The 18,550-nt window shown below is 41.6% G+C and overlaps 2 protein-coding genes across 4 annotated transcripts; both read right to left on the bottom strand.

The window, feature by feature from the left end:
- Positions 1-451: 451 nt before the first annotated feature.
- On the bottom strand, positions 452-9,430 carry ino80da (INO80 complex subunit Da). Its single transcript, XM_083921379.1, has 10 exons — positions 9,223-9,430; positions 7,298-7,544; positions 6,387-7,198; positions 6,146-6,239; positions 5,836-6,060; positions 5,478-5,587; positions 5,188-5,321; positions 4,398-4,621; positions 4,062-4,219; positions 452-3,978 (listed from the first exon to the last, which is right to left on the bottom strand). Exons 2-10 carry the CDS (start codon positions 7,513-7,515, stop codon positions 2,948-2,950), a joined length of 3,006 nt encoding a protein of 1,001 aa, XP_083777505.1. The 5' UTR covers positions 7,516-7,544; positions 9,223-9,430; the 3' UTR covers positions 452-2,947.
- Positions 9,431-9,911: 481 nt separating this feature from the next.
- Positions 9,912-17,792, bottom strand: LOC310952699 (NADH-ubiquinone oxidoreductase 75 kDa subunit, mitochondrial). 3 transcript variants are annotated; one of them, XM_083921376.1, is made up of 19 exons: positions 17,758-17,792; positions 17,235-17,320; positions 15,761-15,855; positions 15,562-15,669; positions 15,343-15,419; positions 15,078-15,159; positions 14,845-14,975; positions 14,573-14,758; positions 14,350-14,484; positions 14,150-14,264; positions 13,910-14,055; positions 13,694-13,822; positions 13,466-13,595; positions 13,214-13,374; positions 12,958-13,112; positions 12,459-12,634; positions 12,238-12,372; positions 12,046-12,118; positions 9,912-10,443 (listed from the first exon to the last, which is right to left on the bottom strand). In XM_083921376.1, the coding sequence occupies exons 2-19, from the start codon at positions 17,317-17,319 to the stop codon at positions 10,352-10,354; spliced, it is 2,211 nt and encodes a 736-aa protein (XP_083777502.1). In that variant the 5' UTR covers position 17,320; positions 17,758-17,792; the 3' UTR covers positions 9,912-10,351. The 3 variants fall into 3 exon arrangements, with proteins under 3 accessions (XP_083777502.1, XP_083777503.1, XP_083777504.1); XM_083921377.1 differs by lacking the exons at positions 17,235-17,320; positions 17,758-17,792 and adding an exon at positions 16,350-16,766; XM_083921378.1 differs by lacking the exons at positions 15,343-15,419; positions 15,761-15,855; positions 17,235-17,320; positions 17,758-17,792.
- Between the last annotated feature and the right edge of the window lie 758 nt (positions 17,793-18,550).

The raw sequence follows: 18,550 nt of genomic DNA, 5'->3' as shown, positions 1-18,550 counted from the left end.
GAAAAATATTTTTGTGTGTGTGTGTGTGTGTGTGTGTGTGTGTGTGTGTGTGTGTGTGTGTGTGTGTGTGTGTGTGTGTGTGTGTGTGTGTGTGTGTGTGTGTGTGTGTGTGTGTGTGTGTGTGTGTGTGTGTGTGTGTGTGTGTGTGTGTGTGTGTGTGTGTGTGTGTGTGTGTGTGTGTGTGTGTGTGTGTGTGTGTGTGTGTGTGTGTGTGTGAGAGAGATTGTACTATGAAACTACAGCCCGTATTCAGAAACTTTGCCTTAAAAGGAGCTGTTAGCACTTCTGTACAGTTGTGATGTCAAAATTATACTATATATACTGTAGGTAAAAAGTGCAGCTGCAGCACCTCACCTCATCATAAAGAAAAACGCCGCAAACTATGTCAGCAAATACCTCACAGCAAGTTTTATTTATACATCCAAAAACAAAAGATCAAATTTATCACACTATATACAGATATTACATACAGTGTTTGTACACATATTACATAATTTGTACACGAGAAAAATATACATAAAAATGTAAACTTTGTATACAAAAAATACCTTAGACAAACTTAACAAGGACCAATAACAAAAGGTGACTAGATTAGCTCATCCTATCCTTAAAAACAGTAATACAGTACATTCAATGAGTATAGGAATTTGTCAGCCATCTCTGAATTCAAGCAGTTAAATGTGCCTACGAGCCCTGTTAATTTTGTTCTACGTGGTTTTTGGGAGAGTAGACTGGTGCGGCGGCTAATCTCATGCTATGTGGATACAGCAGTAATGCCTTGCAAACATTTTCATCCAACTTTTTTTGTTTTGTTTTGACTTTTCGGGACATTGTGTTTTAAGTTACAACACTGCAGTCGCTGAGAAGCCCAGTCTCGTCTCCGGTGGAGCTACAGGTTTACACTTCATTATGTGTTTTCTCTTTGGAAGGGAGAGACAGAACTGGGCCTTCTCACAGCTGGAAATAGGGGGGTCTGGTGCAGGCTCAGAGCTGGTAATGATGGCAGCTGTTCATTTAATGAGCGTCCAAGCAAAGCAGAAAAAAAAAAAGGCAAGACAGACATGGGACACACCACCAGCCTTATACACTCCTGTGCAAATCTGTTGAAAAACAACATACTGTAACGCTGATCTGTTTTTCTCCGCGAAATGAAATGAAATGGCGATGCATATATTCCTATGTTTCATACCACCAAAAATCAAGCCAGTGACCATAATCTAATATTATAATGCTCTCACAGAAAAAGTCGCTGCCCCATGCAAATCTCAAGACTTCTTTCCTGGAGTTTAATGGCCATCAAAAACACTCTCCGTCAGATTACAAACATCGATCCCTCCCAACTTACAACCATTTTGATAGCCATTAAAAACAGGAGACTCATTCTACAAGACAGGTTCCACTGAATACGTTGCAAATAACAATTTCAATCCATTGCTACTCAATAATTCACCAACAAACCCCAAGATAGAGACGCGCTACTCTATATACCTAATACTCAACAATGTCTGACAATCCGTCAAATGTTTAATATCAAAAGTTATGGTTGTACTGCTGTATGAGTTGGTAACAGACAGGGCGCTGGGGCTCTTGGGTGTTTTTGTTTTTTTTCTCAAATTAAAATCATACCCCAGGGTTACATAATTTACCTTAAAATCTTTGTAAGTGTTTTAGAGTAAAACACACTGCTCAACACACCAATTTATACCATTTAAATCACCTACCTAAGCTCTCTCTCTTAGTACTGACGTCTTATAGTGGGTTTCCATGGAGACCAGACACTGAATTTGCCACATGTAAGTCACTAATAACCATTGTTTATGTGGACAAGAGAGCACCCTTTACAGTAGACACTTAAAGTCCCTGGATTACGTCATCATCACCCCTACCCTGAAACTGAAACTCATTTACTAGCCTTAAAAAAATCAACTTGGTATGAACCAAGAGAAGAAGTCAGGCTGACCTGATCACTGGTCTCTATGAGCTCCAGTTCTGAATGAAACTGCTGTAAACTAAAAAAAAAAAAAAGGTTTACAACAGTTAGAGGCCAAAATATATTCCTGATCCAGCCGGGATTCAGCAAGTGAAGCTACATGTGATGAGACCAATAAAATACCTTACAATGCTAGAGTTATGTTCATGTGTTTATTGCTTTAAGAAACTATATTTACCTTCAAGTGTCTACTAGGCCACTCAGAGTCCCACAACCAATGGCGAGGTCAGAGATTTTTGACGTCTGAGCAAACCAATAAATGAGCACATATACAGTATACACAATATAAAAACAGCTGTTTAAAAGTATTTTGGTAAATAGATATGACTGTGAAATCTGACTCAGTAAGATTCTATATCATGATAACAGTTAAATAGCTTGAAACATAATGGGGTTCACAAATATCACAACCTGTACTCTTCGTTTTTCTTCGAGGGTGACAGAAGCAGTGTATGAAACAGGTGGAAAATCAGAAATGCAATGGCTATCTGAGCAAGGCAGGGTACAGATGATCATTTAAAGACGGGACTCTAAATGAAATAAACTTTGAAACTTCAACTGGCAAAACAAACAAACCGGCTGCTGATTGAGGCTTCTACGTCGATGAATTCAGAGCACTGTGAAAGATAATCTCTGCTAAGGTCCTTCTGCCCAATTTCACCCATTTATTTCATTACAAAGTCTGACTGTTACCCCCTGCTGATGAAACCACAAGGCATCAAAAAGGTGGACTCGCACTGACTTAAAATCCCAGAGAGCGCCTGGCTACAGAATAAAAGAACGTAAATTATTGGGGAAAATCTGAGGTTGTGCAAATTCATTATCAAATAGTGCACTATTACCACATTGCACACATGTAGCAGATGAAGAGGGGTGGTCAATCAGGAGCCAGTCGACTGGATTTTAAGTGACTGCGAGTCCACAGACCATCATGCAGCCGCTGCAGGCCGCCTGTTCTCATTTACTTTGCGTGAAGGGTGGTGTGGCGCTGTTGGCACTTGCAGCGGTGGCACTAACTATGGAAAAGCCAGCGGGGGGCGCTGTGGAGCTGTGGCTGGGCTGCACGTCTTTTGGGATGCCACTGTGGGAGGCCAATTGATGGCCAAAGGCCGCGCTGAACTGTGGGAGCTGTTGCTTGGGCTGTGTGGAGGTCAGAAGGTCGTGTGAAGAGGATGGGAGGGAGGACGAGGGAGCGGGGGAAGTCGTTAAACCTGTCAAGCCACTCTGGGGCATCGCTGAGAGCGCAGCCATGGGCTGCAGCGTCACAGAGTGGGTGGTGGCCGGGGGTGTGGACAAGGAGGTGGATATGAGATGACTTTCTGATCCAATGAGATTGCCAAACTGAGTGGGGTCTGTGAGGGGGAGAGGGAGATTATTCCATGATGAGCGTGGGGGTCCTGGTACCCCGCTGAGAGGGACTTCCAGCAGTAGAGGGGTGTCTGTCTGGAAGGAGCTGGCATGGGGAGAAGATATGTGGTCACTGTATGGGGATGGCACATGCTCACTGCTGTAGTGGCTGCCTTGGGGAGAAGAAGTGGGTGCATCCGACTTGGCCAGGACATGGGATGTGTGTGTCCGGGAAAACGTTCGCTCTGTCATGGAGGTCTGAGTGAGCAGGGAGGTGGTGGAGGGGGCTACTGTAGAAGATGATGCGGCCAAGTTGGAGCACGACGTCTGGGGCTGGTTAGTGGGCTGAGATGGCGGTGAGGGGGTAAAGTGACCCCCAGTGGACTGCAGTAGATTGTCCTCCAGCTCGAGGCTAGTGAAGTTCTCCGTGGGGATGCGGCTGTTGAGCAGGTCTCCTATGGCCCCTTGCTGGACTGGACCAGGGAACACAGTCATGGCTCGGTGGTCCACTCCTTCAGATGGGGCTAGGTCTCCAATGGAGGTCAGGCACACCAAAGAGTCTGGGTAGGACCCCATAGCCTGCAGTGCACGCACCAGCTCCTCAGCCTCCTCCGTGGTGGGTAATAAATCCCCATTTTTACCTACAAACACACATGCAACATTTATCATTATAAAACTGCAGACCAAGAGGGCATACACATGAAAGAATGAGCCGGATGACAACCTTCAAACAAGTCGAAATCCTGCAGGTCGTCAGGTAGTCTGGGTAACACATCAGAGAAATCCTCCTGGTTTAGCTCAAGGTCATTTGGAATGTCTGCCATTTCATTGGTGATATCGTCAGGAAGCTCCTCTGTACTCAGGTCTGGAGTTGAAGGGCTTCTGCCACAAAGATGAGATAGAAAGGTTTAGTGAAGAAATACAACACGGTGCTGTAGAGAAAGATCCGTTCAAACAAGGTGTGACACGAGAGCCTGTGAATGAAGGCATTCTCCCTGACACTGGATCTCTGCACACTAAATTTTTAAATCAACAGCGTAGAGACACAAGTGAAGCAGACCTGATGCTGGCCTGTGAGGGCATTGCAAGGCTTATAGAAGGCATTCCCAGGTTCCCCTGAGGCAGCGCCGGAGGGATGGGTTTCTGAGGCCTCCGCGGCCCTCTCCTCCTCTTTTTCTTGTGTTTTTTGGTGAGAGCCGGTGGTTTGGTCTTTTTACGGGGCTTTCGCTGCTGTTGCTGCTGGTGCTGCACTCGTCGGTTACCGTCCCCTCGTAGGAAGTTATCCTGTGTGTTATGGAACATAATATGAATTGAGCAGCCACAATCAATGCAGAGAACATTGAAGAAAAAGTTAGTAATTTCTGAAAATACACTTATTTGCTTTCTTGCCAACAGGAGAAGATTCATACCACTCATGTCTGTACACAAAACATAAAGCTACTGCCATTAGCTTAGCTTAGCACAAAGAAAGAAGAGGAGAACAACTAGCCTGGCTCTCTCCCAAGATAACAAATCTACCAGCACCTCTAAAGTTCCTAAATTAACATGTTGTATCTTATTTGTTCGTCCATTTAAAAGAAAACAACAACATTTTAACCATTTGACGGATGATTATGTGATGGACTATTTTTAGTTGTGATCAATAACATCTTTTCTAAGCAACAACATGTTAATAAGTGAGCTTTAGAGGTGCTGATAAGTGGATTTTGTTCCTATGGTATGTTTCCAGTCTTTGTGAAAAGCTAAGTTTGCGCATATTTATTGCACATGAAAGTGGTATCGATCTTCTCATCTAACTATAAAATAATATATCCAAAATGTTGAAATTGTCCTTTGAATATTGGACTCACCATTTTTTTGGCATGCTCTTCACAGAGTGGTGTCTGGTGTGTGATATCAAACACAGGGATGGAGCACTGCTGACCATCTGCAAATTTGGCTGTGCAACTAGCAAAGAGCTGCTGGGAACGATTCAACAGAATGTCTACAGATCACAATAAAGGAAATAACATAATGCACTAGACAGAGAGCATGTGATGAAAAAAAACATGAAACTGATAAAATTTGAAAACAGAATCAAAGTCGTTCTTCTGCACTTTTTTTTAGCAACCGGCTCATCTGTGATGGGGGGAAAGGATACGCTGAAAGCAGTGTTGAGTGAAGGGCAGAGCTCTGTTGTTGCAGGCCTGGCCCTTTGTGCTGCCAGTGCAGGTCTCCGTATCTGTGTTCTGCTGCCTTGCTGGAGCCACACTGTAGAGACACATAGACCCAGGACTGAGAGAACAGTAACAACACACTACATTTGTTATGATTTGTGTATTTCAAATGGGGGGGGGGTTGAAGACTCCAAGTTAAGAAGACCAACAAGTCAATAAGTAAAGCAGTACACTTTGCTTGTTGTACTGATAGTACAACTAACACCTGGGGTTTGATCTCACTGTATTCATGTTAGTCCTAAGAAATAAACAAAATTTAAAAAAAAACATTTGTGAGAATACCTTGAGGAGCTTCGAGAGGCACCACGTAATTCCTGGATCAGCTGCCCAGCACAGTCGGGGTTGTTATTGGCAGCGTGCAACAAGGCTTTGCGGAAGGCATAGCGGTATCTCTTTTGGCGGATACTCGCCCTTTCTTGCCTGCACATGTGCTTGTATTTCTCCTGGAGGTACGAACAAAGCCTAAGTAGCCGCGTTCTCCGCGAGGAACCGCTGTCGTCTTCCAGCCTATTTAGAAAACAATTAATATAAGTCATTACGAGAAGCGTTGGGTCAAGGTTTATACTATGGGGTTAAGTATTAGGATACCGACCCATTCCGTGGTCTCCAAGAGCTCTGGAAAGGAACAAATGTCTCTGCCTCTTCTTCATCATTATCATCAGCACTGTCTTCTGACCAGTCCAGTCCTGGAAGAGAACTTGTTAGAGCAGCTCATTTATCTCTGCAGGCTCAAATCTAAGTTGCTACACTACATCTTACACAGTCCCTAAAAACTGCACATAAATGTATAAGTTAGGAAAAAATTGAGTGGTAAATGCATTTAAATTAAGCACCTAGATGAGGAAAGAGGTCTCCATGGTCCTGGTGTGTCTTGGCACAGAGCTGCACCAGATGTTGCAACCTGGCCAGGCAGCTGGCAGAAGGTGAGAAGGCAGCGGGACGCATGACAACCATGTGCCGCTGATTGTTACTGCCACTGTCCTTGCAACTGACAGGCAAGTGAGTAGCAGTGAAAGGCATTTTCCTGCTGAGTGATGGCCCAGAAGGTTGCACTGGACTGGGTGCTGCATTTGCGGGCATCCCTGGAGGCAGAAAGTTGACCGTCTGAGGTGGTGGTGGATTGCATAATAAACCCTGCTGCTGTCCTGGGAAGATGAAGGAAGTCACACTGGAGTGCTGGGGTGGCTGGAGAAGACCTGACTGCTGCCGTGGGAGATGAGTGTTTAGCGGCGAGGAGGGGTGGACCCGGGGGGCAGGGGAGGGAATAAAGTGCTCAGGAAGTGGCTGGAAGAGGTCTGTGTCATGGCAAAGTTTCTGGTTGAGCACCAGCCGACTCTGTAGTTTCTTCTTGATGGCGCTGCCCTTCCGAGGAGTACCCACCTCCTCCCCATCTGTGTCATCCTCATAAAAGGCAAAAGGGTCTAGGAGTTCCCCATCAGGGAGGGGTAACAGGCGTGTACAGGGAGGGGATGGCGGAAGTTCATCTAGACCATTGGGAGCTTTCAGAGCTAGAGAGGGCACAGTAATGTTGAGAGCCACTGACTCCAGGTGAGCCCGTGAGCGCATTTCCTCCAAAGCATCATGTTTCTTTTTCCTTTCCTTCTTGGGGATAAAGCCCAGAACTTGCAGGTGGCTGTTACAGTATCTGGAAAACAAGAACACATCCTCAGCGTACTGTGCACAGCATGTTTTCTGCACAGCATAGTGGAAATATGCTACACAGGCACACAAAAAACATACACACCTGCGGTCCTCCGACTTGGGGATGGGGTTGGTACATCGCTGGCTGTTGTACTTAGCCACATATTCACATTGCTTGAAGGGGGCTGTCTTATCCTCCAGAACGTGCCGGATACAGAAAGCATAGCCATTTAGTCTGCGCTGCTTGCAGAGCTTTGGGCTGTACGAGCACAACGGCTTATTGTCCACCTCTGAGAAGTGTATGTGTTTGCCTTCATACATCACGTGACTCTTGTTCTTGACAACATCAGCTGATGGGAAAAGGTCAGGAAAAAACAAGAATTACAGCACCAACGTTTTACACTGAGAAGGTAACCATGCATGCACATGCACGGTTGAGAGGCGAGGAAATAGTCAACACCACTTTTTGGTGTAATGTTTGGGCCAGGGGCATAAACTAGACTGTGTGTTAGTCTAGGCAAATTTTGCTTCTGAGTACTAGTTTTTTTTTTTTCCACACCTTCTCATTTTCAGTGTGAAAATCTCCTTAAACATAGAATTAACATAAATAAACAAAGAATATGTAAATGTATCCAAACAGGTTAGCTAGCACTTAAAAGATAATATGATGGTATATCACATGATAACGGTCTGCATGACAAGTTAAAAAGCTATAAGTCGTCTGCTAGTGTGAATGACTCATTACTAAACTAGTTATAAACTGAAATAACTATTTTTTTACTCAACCCCCCAGTAAAGCTTCATAAAAAAACAAGCACAAAACATAATTCTATACATCACTGTAACAATAACTTTTTTAGTTTTCTTTATATTAATGTTTGAACAACATGTCTTACTGTTTATATTCATATTTTGAAAATTACTAAAATGTGAACTTTTGAAAATTGAAAAAAAAATTAAAACAAATTGTTTTTAACAAATTATTTATAACACAAACGCTGGATCAAGGGACCTTTTATGAATGTTTGCCTAGGGCCCCAACAGACTGAAGAATCGCCTCTGGTAGTAGCTTAGCTGCTAGCGTTACATTTAATTTAAAGTGTGTGGTTGTAAGATAGTTATGAGAGCGTTACGGTCCTGGACACAATAACGGGTTGGCTGACTGTCATTTGTATCAGCCCATATTCACGTTAACAACTTCAGCTACGGAAGACGGACAGGCAGCAAACGGTGACAAACGTTAGCTAGCGTAACTAACGTGACTAACGTTCGCTAGCGTAACCAACGTTACCATTGGAGCCCGGGGATCGTTACCTTGCCAACATTAGCTTGGAGCCGATGGACAGATGTGAAACTTTACACTTTCAACTTGTAAATATATCTACGTGTAAAAAATACTCCCGTGGCCTAACCCACAATACACACCTTTATCCATTCTCAGGCATAGATACGTTTTATCAGCATAGATCAGACACGAAAAAAGCAAAATAGGCTAGTTAGCTCACAAGCTATCAAAGCTAAAAACACACATTAGTAGGCGGTAGCTAACCAGGAAACGGAAACATCAGCAACACTATAAAACGGTCTGTTTTCAGTTTAGTTTCATTAAGAAAATTGCGAGCGTAATCCTAAAATAACAAGCAATAAATTGTGGTATTTCCATTTTATATCAACATGATACATTTATGGTCAAATACTTTCAAACAAAGGGTCTACATACGAGGCTTAAGGCCTGTCACCGGAGGCCTCCGTGATAATCGATATGAATTATAGCCACTATCGTTATGTAGCGTCACATTAGCAAGCTACAGGACTTCAGACTGTCAACATTGCATAATTTCTCATATCTACCTAAGGCGCAGAGTCATTTCGTCAGGTTATAAGTTGTAAAAATAAATGAGTCATTAATCCAAAGGCCTATTAGCTTCGATTGCACCGCGGCGTCTAGTTGAACGCCTTGCCGTTTGAAGCCTGTGCAAAACGGTGGACTCCGAAATCGAGACCGAGGCTGTGTGAGATTTCGCTTACCTTGAATTGGTATGGGGCTGTGTGAGGTATTCGCTCCAGATAGACGGCCGAAATGTCTATTACAATCAGCTAGGGTATTTTGTGCATCGATATTCGAGACAGGATAATATCTGTGATCTTCATCGAGCTCGGTATATCTTGAAATAAGGATGCATTTAAATATAGGCTATCCAGAGCAAATTACAAGCAGTAGGCAGGCTGCTGAGGATTTTTGTTGGAGCCACAGCAGACTCCTCACAGCACCACTACAGGCACTGCGAGGACATGACAACAATCCGCTCAACAACAACAACCTCTCCTACCATATTGGAAATTCAACTTTGTTAAAAGCCCCTACAGTGTAGAAGTGTCATGTTAATGTCTTTATGACAGAAATGACAGTTTGTGTGAATGACAGGGCCGTTGACATTTTTCATATTTAAAGCAAGTGGCTTAAATTATATTGACTGAGAGGTCCTGCAAAGTGTTAGAGTTAAATCCACCTGGACCACGGCTATCGTCCTCCATATGAATGCGTTACCAGCCCTGCTGCCAATGTTCACTGATGATGGACCACGTGCCAGGCAGATACAGGAGCACAAGATAGGAAAAGTTGACTCCTGTCACATCAAAACAGTACAGTGTGGCACCAGCATATTTTTGATACTATTAACATTTTTTTTTAATAAGAGAACAAACTTAAATAGGGAGTTTTCAAAGATTCATTACGTTTACTACAGTAAACTGGTTCATTGAATATCACACAAATAACTTTAAATACTGTATTTATATACTCCATATATCTTTAGGAAAATATAATCTTAACATTTCTAATGAGAAAATACTAGATTTACCTTTACAACATGTGATTTTACACCTCATGTCTGATAAAAATTGTTCATGTCCCAACAGGTGAAAACATAAACTGTCAGGGGGTGCATCTTTGGTAAACCACAAGCTTACATATTAACTCTGCAAGTTTCACATCATTATTTTTGCATGTTAGTGAAGTATGCTAGTTCAATAATGTGTACAGATGATGAGGCATCTACTATAGTAAAACAGTGCAAATAAATAAGATTCTAGGAATGTGCAAATAGAGTTGTGCGTATTATTCTTTCCCAGGGATTGGGCGGCTATCCACTGTGCTTTAGCATATGGCTGGCTCATCCACAGCTTCTTCTCCCTCTGTGACAGCTTTCACACACTTAGCCATTGTCTGGGAGGCTCTGCTTATCGGATCTGTGGGTAAAGATTTAGAGCAGTATTTGAAATCTGAACACCTTATTTACTGTGAAGACCAATAATCAACCAAATCAAAGGGTGTGTGTGATGCTATGAATTAAAAGTGTATTACTTAGTAGTTAAATGCTCAAGTTGAATAAAGATATGCATTTCAAATCCTATGTTCTAATTTAAACAATGGTGGCTAGAGTAGAGTATGGTGTTGCAACAGCATTATTTTCAAGGATAATTATGTGTTATGTCATGCGGGTGTGAAACACCACCATACAGATAACACAATAGTAGTATTTCCGACAGTGTGCTACTTAATTTTTGTTTAGCAGTTAAATTTAACAACCAGATATAAACTAAGAGTGCTTGCTCAGGACAGAGGGAGGAGAAGGAGGGCTGTAGGAAGAGATATCACTGTACTTCAAATTATGGTGTTTTTCTTTTTTTGGCTTTCTACCTACTGCAGCTTTAATGTCATTTAAGGAATTGTGTAGGCGTTTAGAGAGATGAGACTACTGCAGATGCCATTGAAATGTCCTTATTTTCTATGATCACATTGTTTCACTTAACTATTTCTGTGGTCCTTCTTGGTTTTACTATTTTTGGTAAAAATTGTCAACAAACAGGACATCTCATATTAACGAAATTACTATGAAATATGCGCCCAATGAGACAAACTCTTGATTTTAATGGCCCCATGACCCCATTGCAAATTTACATTTTGATCCCCTCAGCTGTAGCGCTCTGACAAAATGATCAGTATGTTTCTGTTCTGTCCTAAACAATAAACATTAGCCCTCCAATAGTCATCCTACTCTGAAATAAGGGCAATAAAATATGGAACTATGGTAGCTGCATTTAAAAATAGCCTTTTATTCCTATATTAATCATAGTAAGAGCTCAATCAGAATACAGAAGACTAATAAAACACTTAATTTAATTTAAAATGTGGGTTCTAAACCTCACCTATTAACAATGTAAATGAAAAATAAAACTGTCATATAAACACAACAAACAATTATGCTTTATCTACCTATCCTTTCCTACATTATGTAGTGTAAAGCCATTTCCAGACATTTAAAATCATTGTTGGTGCTCCAAGTGACTTGCCTTCCTAACAATGGCAGAAATAACAAAACACTTTCATTAATAGGAAGCACAGCAGTAAACACCACACATCTTGGCTCAGCTTGGAGAGCTGGGTTTTGTATTGCTGTTGAGAAAAACCTTCCACAGAAGACTTACACATGTCAACAGGACCCCTGAAAGGATTACTTTATCCAGTGATAATGTAAGACATAAGTGGGAATTGTTGTTTGGATTTATTTTATTTGGAAAGAAAAAAAAACCTCTCACATAACAGCAGCTAATGAGGGCATATGGCACATTCCAAATGAGATGCAGCCATAAAAGCTATCATATGTGGCATTAATATTAGTATAGATATACTCATGTTATATGAACATTACCCCCTTCAATAATGAAATAAACTTAACATGATTATATTTACATAAGAAGATCACTGCTGTGTTTCCTGGAGGATTTTGGAATGAAAACAACATTGAGACTAGGTAAAGTGAGAGGAGTACTAGAGTACAAATGACTCACCTGTCATATAGAAGTCCTTTACAGTGAGCTGTGGGGGGACTAAAGGTCCAGTAAGGATAGCCTGGTTCACTGCCTGAAAGAGATAAGGAAGATCTCAGCATTATCATTAAGTGCAGCATGAAGCAAACTAAGATAAATCATTTGAGTAAGCTAATCTTTAAATTAAGCTGTACATATTACATAACAGCTGACCTTAGACAGTTCGTTAGCCTGCTTAAAGTAGTTGGCCTCCTCAACGTCGTCATATCGCACCAGATTTGGGGAAACCTCTGCCAGTCTATCACGGACTTCATCAAGGGTGTCATATGGCAGAGGCACTCCAGCAAGCTTAAAAAGAGACCGGAAAAATACGCAGCATTTAGTCTTATTTGTTATTCTTTCATATAACGTGTTTATTTTTCATTGTAGTTCACCTCAGATATGGCTCTGATGATTTTCCAGTCCTCCCTTGCCATGCCTGGAGGAGTCACAGCCACTTTGGTCTGCTGGGCACGGCCCTCAGTGTTCACATAGGTGCTACATTTCTCAGTATAGGCAGCTCCAGGGAGTAAGATATCAGCCATGGGTGCACCGACATCACCATGGTGCCCTGGACAGTTATGGCAGAGAGGATTTAAATTAAGCAAAAAAACATTTGATGCTCCTTGACATAATTTCTGCAAGTCTACTAGAGGCATAAGCACCATTTTTTACAAAAAATGTTCCCTAATATAATATTTTTATGACAGTGATGGAGAGCACGGTCTACACTTTGGTCTGTTGTGCACTGTATGGAAGCACCAGTATTTTTTCACGTTTTTCACCATTCTCAACATGAAACAAATGTCAGGAATTACACAGCCTCCCTCAGTTGCCATACATACATTAATGTAAATGAAAGAGCTTCAGCTGCTCTGCAGTAAAACAGCTGACCTTGATAAATTATGAAGCTATCCTTTGGGAGGTCTTGGCGAGTAATGCAGCCTGCATCAGCTCCTAGTAGGAACAGAACTTTTGGTGGATTCTTTCTAATAGCCTCCACTCCTGGCTTGTACCCAAGATCAAGTGCAGCCACTTGACTGGCAACCCTGAAGACACAGGAAAAACAGAACACATATTGTAGTCAATATACCTCTTAAACACTCCCCAGTTACTGAAAGCGTCCCCTCTAATTTTCCAAGACTATGACCTGTGAAGCACATTGAGAACCTTCCAGGTTTCCTCCGCACCACTGCTGACGCGAGCGTTCTGAGCAATGGTTGACACAGCGGCCATTATCGCAGCTCCATCTTCTCTCTGTAGGCAACTGCTTCCAACCACAACAACAGGATGCTTCGCTTTCCCCAAGACCTGCAAGAGGAGATAAAAGACACAACATGGAAGAGACAATCAAGTTGACTGATAACATTTCCTGCACTACAGAGAGTGCTCAGTGTGTTACCTGGGAGAACGGATGAGTTCCTGATGCAATTTCTTGTAGAACCTTGGCAGATTCCCCAAGATGTTCATATGAGTAACTTAGATCCACTTCCTTTCCCAAAAGAGCCACTTGCAACTCATTGTGAAGCCAGCTGAATCAGAGATAACAAGGTCATGCATTGTCTTTAACATAATCCCGATTTACAAGTCTGACACTAACAACCAACTGTTTTAACAGCATTTAACCTACCCTTTCCGGATTCGTGCATTGAACAGAGGAGCCTCATAGCGTGGGTTTGTGCCAACCAGAAGCAGCAGATCAGCTTCTTCGATGCCAGCAATTCCAGTGTTTAGAAGGTAGTTTGAACGCAGGTCAGAACTATAGGAAGATAAAAACAAACTTAACATCAGGGCAAGTTCAATCAGCTTTGTCCCATCCTCAGTTTTCCCTTTTCTGTAGCCTTACCCAGCTCCAGCCATTGGGAACACCTCCTCAGTGCACAGATTGTCACTATTCAAACGGTTCAGCAAATCTTTCAGGGAAATGAGAGCCTCAGCATCCACCAAGCCTCCGACGATAGCAGCAACATCATTTCCTTCAACTCCTTGCAACTGCCAAATGAAACAGATGCTATTTAGTTGAAACAACAAGTTGCAAATTAGCACTCTCTCACAACAGGAGGTAATTGCATCATAAATTACTTACTGCTCCAGCAGCTCGAGTCAGCACATCTTCCCAGGTTGTGGGAACCAACTGCCCAGACTCATTTTTCACCATTGGCTGAGTAAGCCTCTGCCTTTTGAGTCCATCATATGCAAACCTGTCAGGAAGGAAGCAAGGAAGAGTTAATGATGCAAACATCATACATAAATCTGTTTTTGTGAAGTAAATGCTAAGAAAGGAACCTGGTTTTGTCTGAGATCCACTCCTCATTTACATCCTCATTAAGACGGGGCAGGATTCTCATCACCTCACCCCCTCGAGTGGTCACCACAATGTTACTACCCACAGCATCCAGAACATCAATGGATTCAGTCTTCCTGCAGAAAACCAAAGAGAATATTTGAGTGTAAAATAAAACCTTTGGGCCTAAAATGTTAATCAAAATGTAGAGCACAATTCAAAAACCTGGTCTCCCAAGGGCGAGCAGTGAATGCATATGGTTTAGATGTCAGGGCCCCCACTGGGCATATATCGATAACATTCCCAGATAACTCCGACATGAACATCTTCTCCACATAGGTCCCTATCTGCAGGTCATTGCCTCTGCCAGTGGTACCAAGGTCTTCCACACCTGCAATCTCACTGGCAAAGCTATAGAAACAAAAAGTAATAATTTTCACAATTTAATTTTACACAACAACTAAACTCAGTCTAGATATATTTATTGTGTGACTCACCGCACGCAGCGTGTGCACTGAATGCAGCGGGTCATAATGGTTTTGATGAGAGGACCAATGTTCTTGTCTTCCACGGCTCTTTTGCCCTCTGTGAAGCGGCTCCGGTCACTGCCAAACTGCATGGACTGGTCCTTCAAACACAATGGTATTCAGTCTTATTAATTACCCATTAATATAATATAATATAAATCAATTATAAAACAATCATGTACACTCGTGGTAATTATCTTTACCTGTAGATCACATTCTCCCCCCTGATCACAAATTGGACAATCTAATGGGTGGTTAGCCAGTAGGAACTCCATCACACCCTCTCTGTGTAAAATCAGAGAGCAGTTTTGTTTATAATCGTCTCAGGTTACATTCTTACAAGTGGATGTTTTGGAACACAGACACCTGGATGTGATTACAGAGCAATATGAACTCTACAACACAAATATGTAATATTATCAGAGAACAACAGAGAATACAATGTCTTACTTGTTAGTGTGATCCTACCTGGCCTTTCTTGTTTTGTCAGAGTTAGTTAAAATGTTCCAGCCCTTCATGACCGGCATAGCACAAGCTGCTACTGGCTACAAGATGAATGAAAAATGATCACTGATTATTTTTATGTAGACTTAGTCCTGTCTCTGCCATACTAAGGCAAACAAATACAGCAAGACCAGAGTCGGCTACCAAAATAGAAACCAAACACACATGCCACCTAAAACATACCTTAGGAACTTTCTCTATCTCCACGAGACACATGCGACAGTTTCCAGCAACTGACAGGCGCTCATGGTAGCAGAAGCGAGGAATCTGCATTCCTACCTTCTCACATGCCTGTGACAACAATTGAGTCAAAGTTTTAAATCTGAGTCAAGAAATCAGCCGTCTATCTTATATTAATGTCTGCATGAATTTAGCGTATTACCTGCAACACAGTGGTTCCTGGCTCCACCATGATAGGGTTCCCATCCACAAACACCTCCAGGAGGTTACTGGCTGTTGCTGTCGCTGCAGTGCGAGCTTCAAGAACAGACAAAAATTTCAAGACACACATTTTTCTGCAAACCTTCCTTTTTCTTTTTCATCAGAATCCGAATCAATTTTATTGCCAAGTATGTAATCAGATTACATACTAGGAATGACTTGATGTTTGTGCATGGAATACACAGAAAGAATACACTTAATATAAAGTTACACACAATAAATTAGAACAATACAAATATACATGAAGCAGAGGTTACAAGTTATAAATATACAGTATAAAATATAAATAAATATGTGCAGGCGACTAAAATTGACTGATGTACACAATAGTGTGTGTAAGGAATCCCAGTTCTCTTACTTAAAGGTTGAATATGTAGAATCTTTATTAAAAGCTATATTAAAAAAATAATAATACACCCATGAGGCATTTTGAATGGTACAGAATGAAACTACTGCTTTTCCATAAAAAAATATATTTAGTCTGAATTAATATTTCAAACATTTTTTGACAGGTTCTGTTTACATTGTACCAGCCAATAGCGGTCGGCATTGCGGGTTGCCAGGGTTGCCTGTTGTTTGGGGCAGCTACTGCAGGCTGGCACTGGGTGAAAGCCTCAGCGAAGGGGGCGTTATTTGTCCCAGCAGCTGAGTGATCGGAGACGGGGCAAAAATGAGAGTCAATATAGGCCAAGCATTCACTCAATGGACTGAGATAAACTTTTTTGTTCACTTAGCTGTAACGGCTAATGGTAACTGTCAGTCAAACTCCTCTGCAGTACTTGTTTTTATGGGGCGACGGGTTCAAACATGCTCAAAAACACTTCAGTCTCCTGTAGGCTACTGGGCCAGGTCTGACCAACCTGGCAACGCGACTGCTTTTAATTATATTTTGTTGTTGCCACTACAATCTTGAGACACTAGATGGTGGTGTTAGCTCATGCTCCATATTCAACCTTTAAATGGAGAAAACAGTTACATAAGATAAGATAAGATATTAATTTATTAGTCCCAAAAAGGGTAAGTTTCCTTTATGCAGCAGCAAGTGGATAGCAAACATAGAAGCATCACTAAGAAACAATATATTATAGAAAAAATATGAACAATATACTTTACATACATGTATCATGATCACCATCATCATATTACAATGAATCCAGATATGCCACTGTAATAACAAACGGTGCCACAGACTACTAATGGCTAAACTGAGCCACCAACAGCCTGGCACCAGATGTGGTACCTGGCAAATCTGTAATCCTGCCTGTAATCCACCAGTAGCACAAACTACTGAGGGTGTTCTGGTGGTTGCGCACTACCAACAAACATGCGTGCTGTGCATAATTACAACAAGACACACATTGTACGTAAGCGAGGCATGACCAAACTAAGCAGTTGATGAAGTGGCATATTGTTACCATTGTTAGTTGCAGCCGCCGCCGCACCTCCTTTGGTAATTGCTGCTGGAAAGAGACTCCGACTCACAACAGGCAAACGCAACATGCTGCAAAACAGGCAACATCACGGTTAAACTCTACTTCTTCCTGTTAACACATTGTTTCAAGTGTCGACAAGACTCTACGTTATAGGTTTGTGGGTGTTTTAACCATGCAGAACCGTAAAGCATCCATATGACTGACGCTAGCACAACAAAAACCCAAGTACTATGCGAGCTAACCTTCCTTAACACAGGGGCTGTCATAATGTTAGTCTGAGACGCCAATGATGCACCAACTGACACCGTGTGACGCATTATTATTAAACGTTAACTACAAATGTAGCATGCGTAGCTAATTTAAAAAGCTAACGTAACATGTACCGTCAACCGACTAACTTCGCCAGTTTATTACATGTTAAAGGAGTCGTTACTAGCGTTGGTTCAGCAGCTGTACACGGACTATTAAAGTCATTTTCTAAACACTACGGTGAGCAGTTGCTTACCTTGCCGGTGTCGGTCCTCACTACACTGCGCCGCAGATTGCGCACTGTTTTGTTATTCTGCTGCGTCACGGATTAACTAATCCCGTATATCCTATACTATAGTGTCTGCTGCAAACTCAAGCTCTTATAAAATCAAGACCGATGACTTCTCTGTTTGCCGATGCCTCCCAGTAAACAAAATAATGTATTAACTGCTTATACTGCAGTGTGACTTCTATTCATGTGATGGTCTCGTTTTATTTTATACAGTCATAAACGTATCACATATCATGTAATGTATATATATATACTCAAAAGTAAATAGTGACTTAAGAGGCTTAGTCTTAATCAAAAGCGAATATATGCCTCTCGTTTTTTCTTATCAATTAAATATACACACCTCAAAGAAAAAAAGATATAGTAATCAAATAGAAATACAAAGAATTAAATCAATTATTCACATTTGTAACCCTCAAAATAGCATTTTCTTGAAAACCAAAAAGAAAAAGAAATATTAATTAAAACATGAATTATTTTATCTGAATGTCATTTTATATGTGGTTTGTTTCCAGTGCTTTTAATATTTCATGTAAAGCACTTTGAATTACCTTGTTGTTGAAAGGTGCTATACAAATAAACTTGCCTTGCCTAAAATTGTAAATACTGACTAATCTAATCATGTGTTCAACACTTTGCCATGGTGACAGTATTGTAAACTCTCTTTAGCAGATATACTCATCTACACACACATTTGTGACAGGCTTGAAGTGGCACTACGGCAATAACAGTGGGGATTTCCTCTCACATTCAGACT

This window comes from Echiichthys vipera (genome assembly GCF_963691815.1).
Source record: "Echiichthys vipera genome assembly, chromosome: 10".
NCBI lineage: Eukaryota > Metazoa > Chordata > Actinopteri > Perciformes > Trachinidae > Echiichthys > Echiichthys vipera.
Note: the sequence above shows the minus strand (reverse complement) of the source record. Positions and strands in the feature narration are given on the sequence as shown.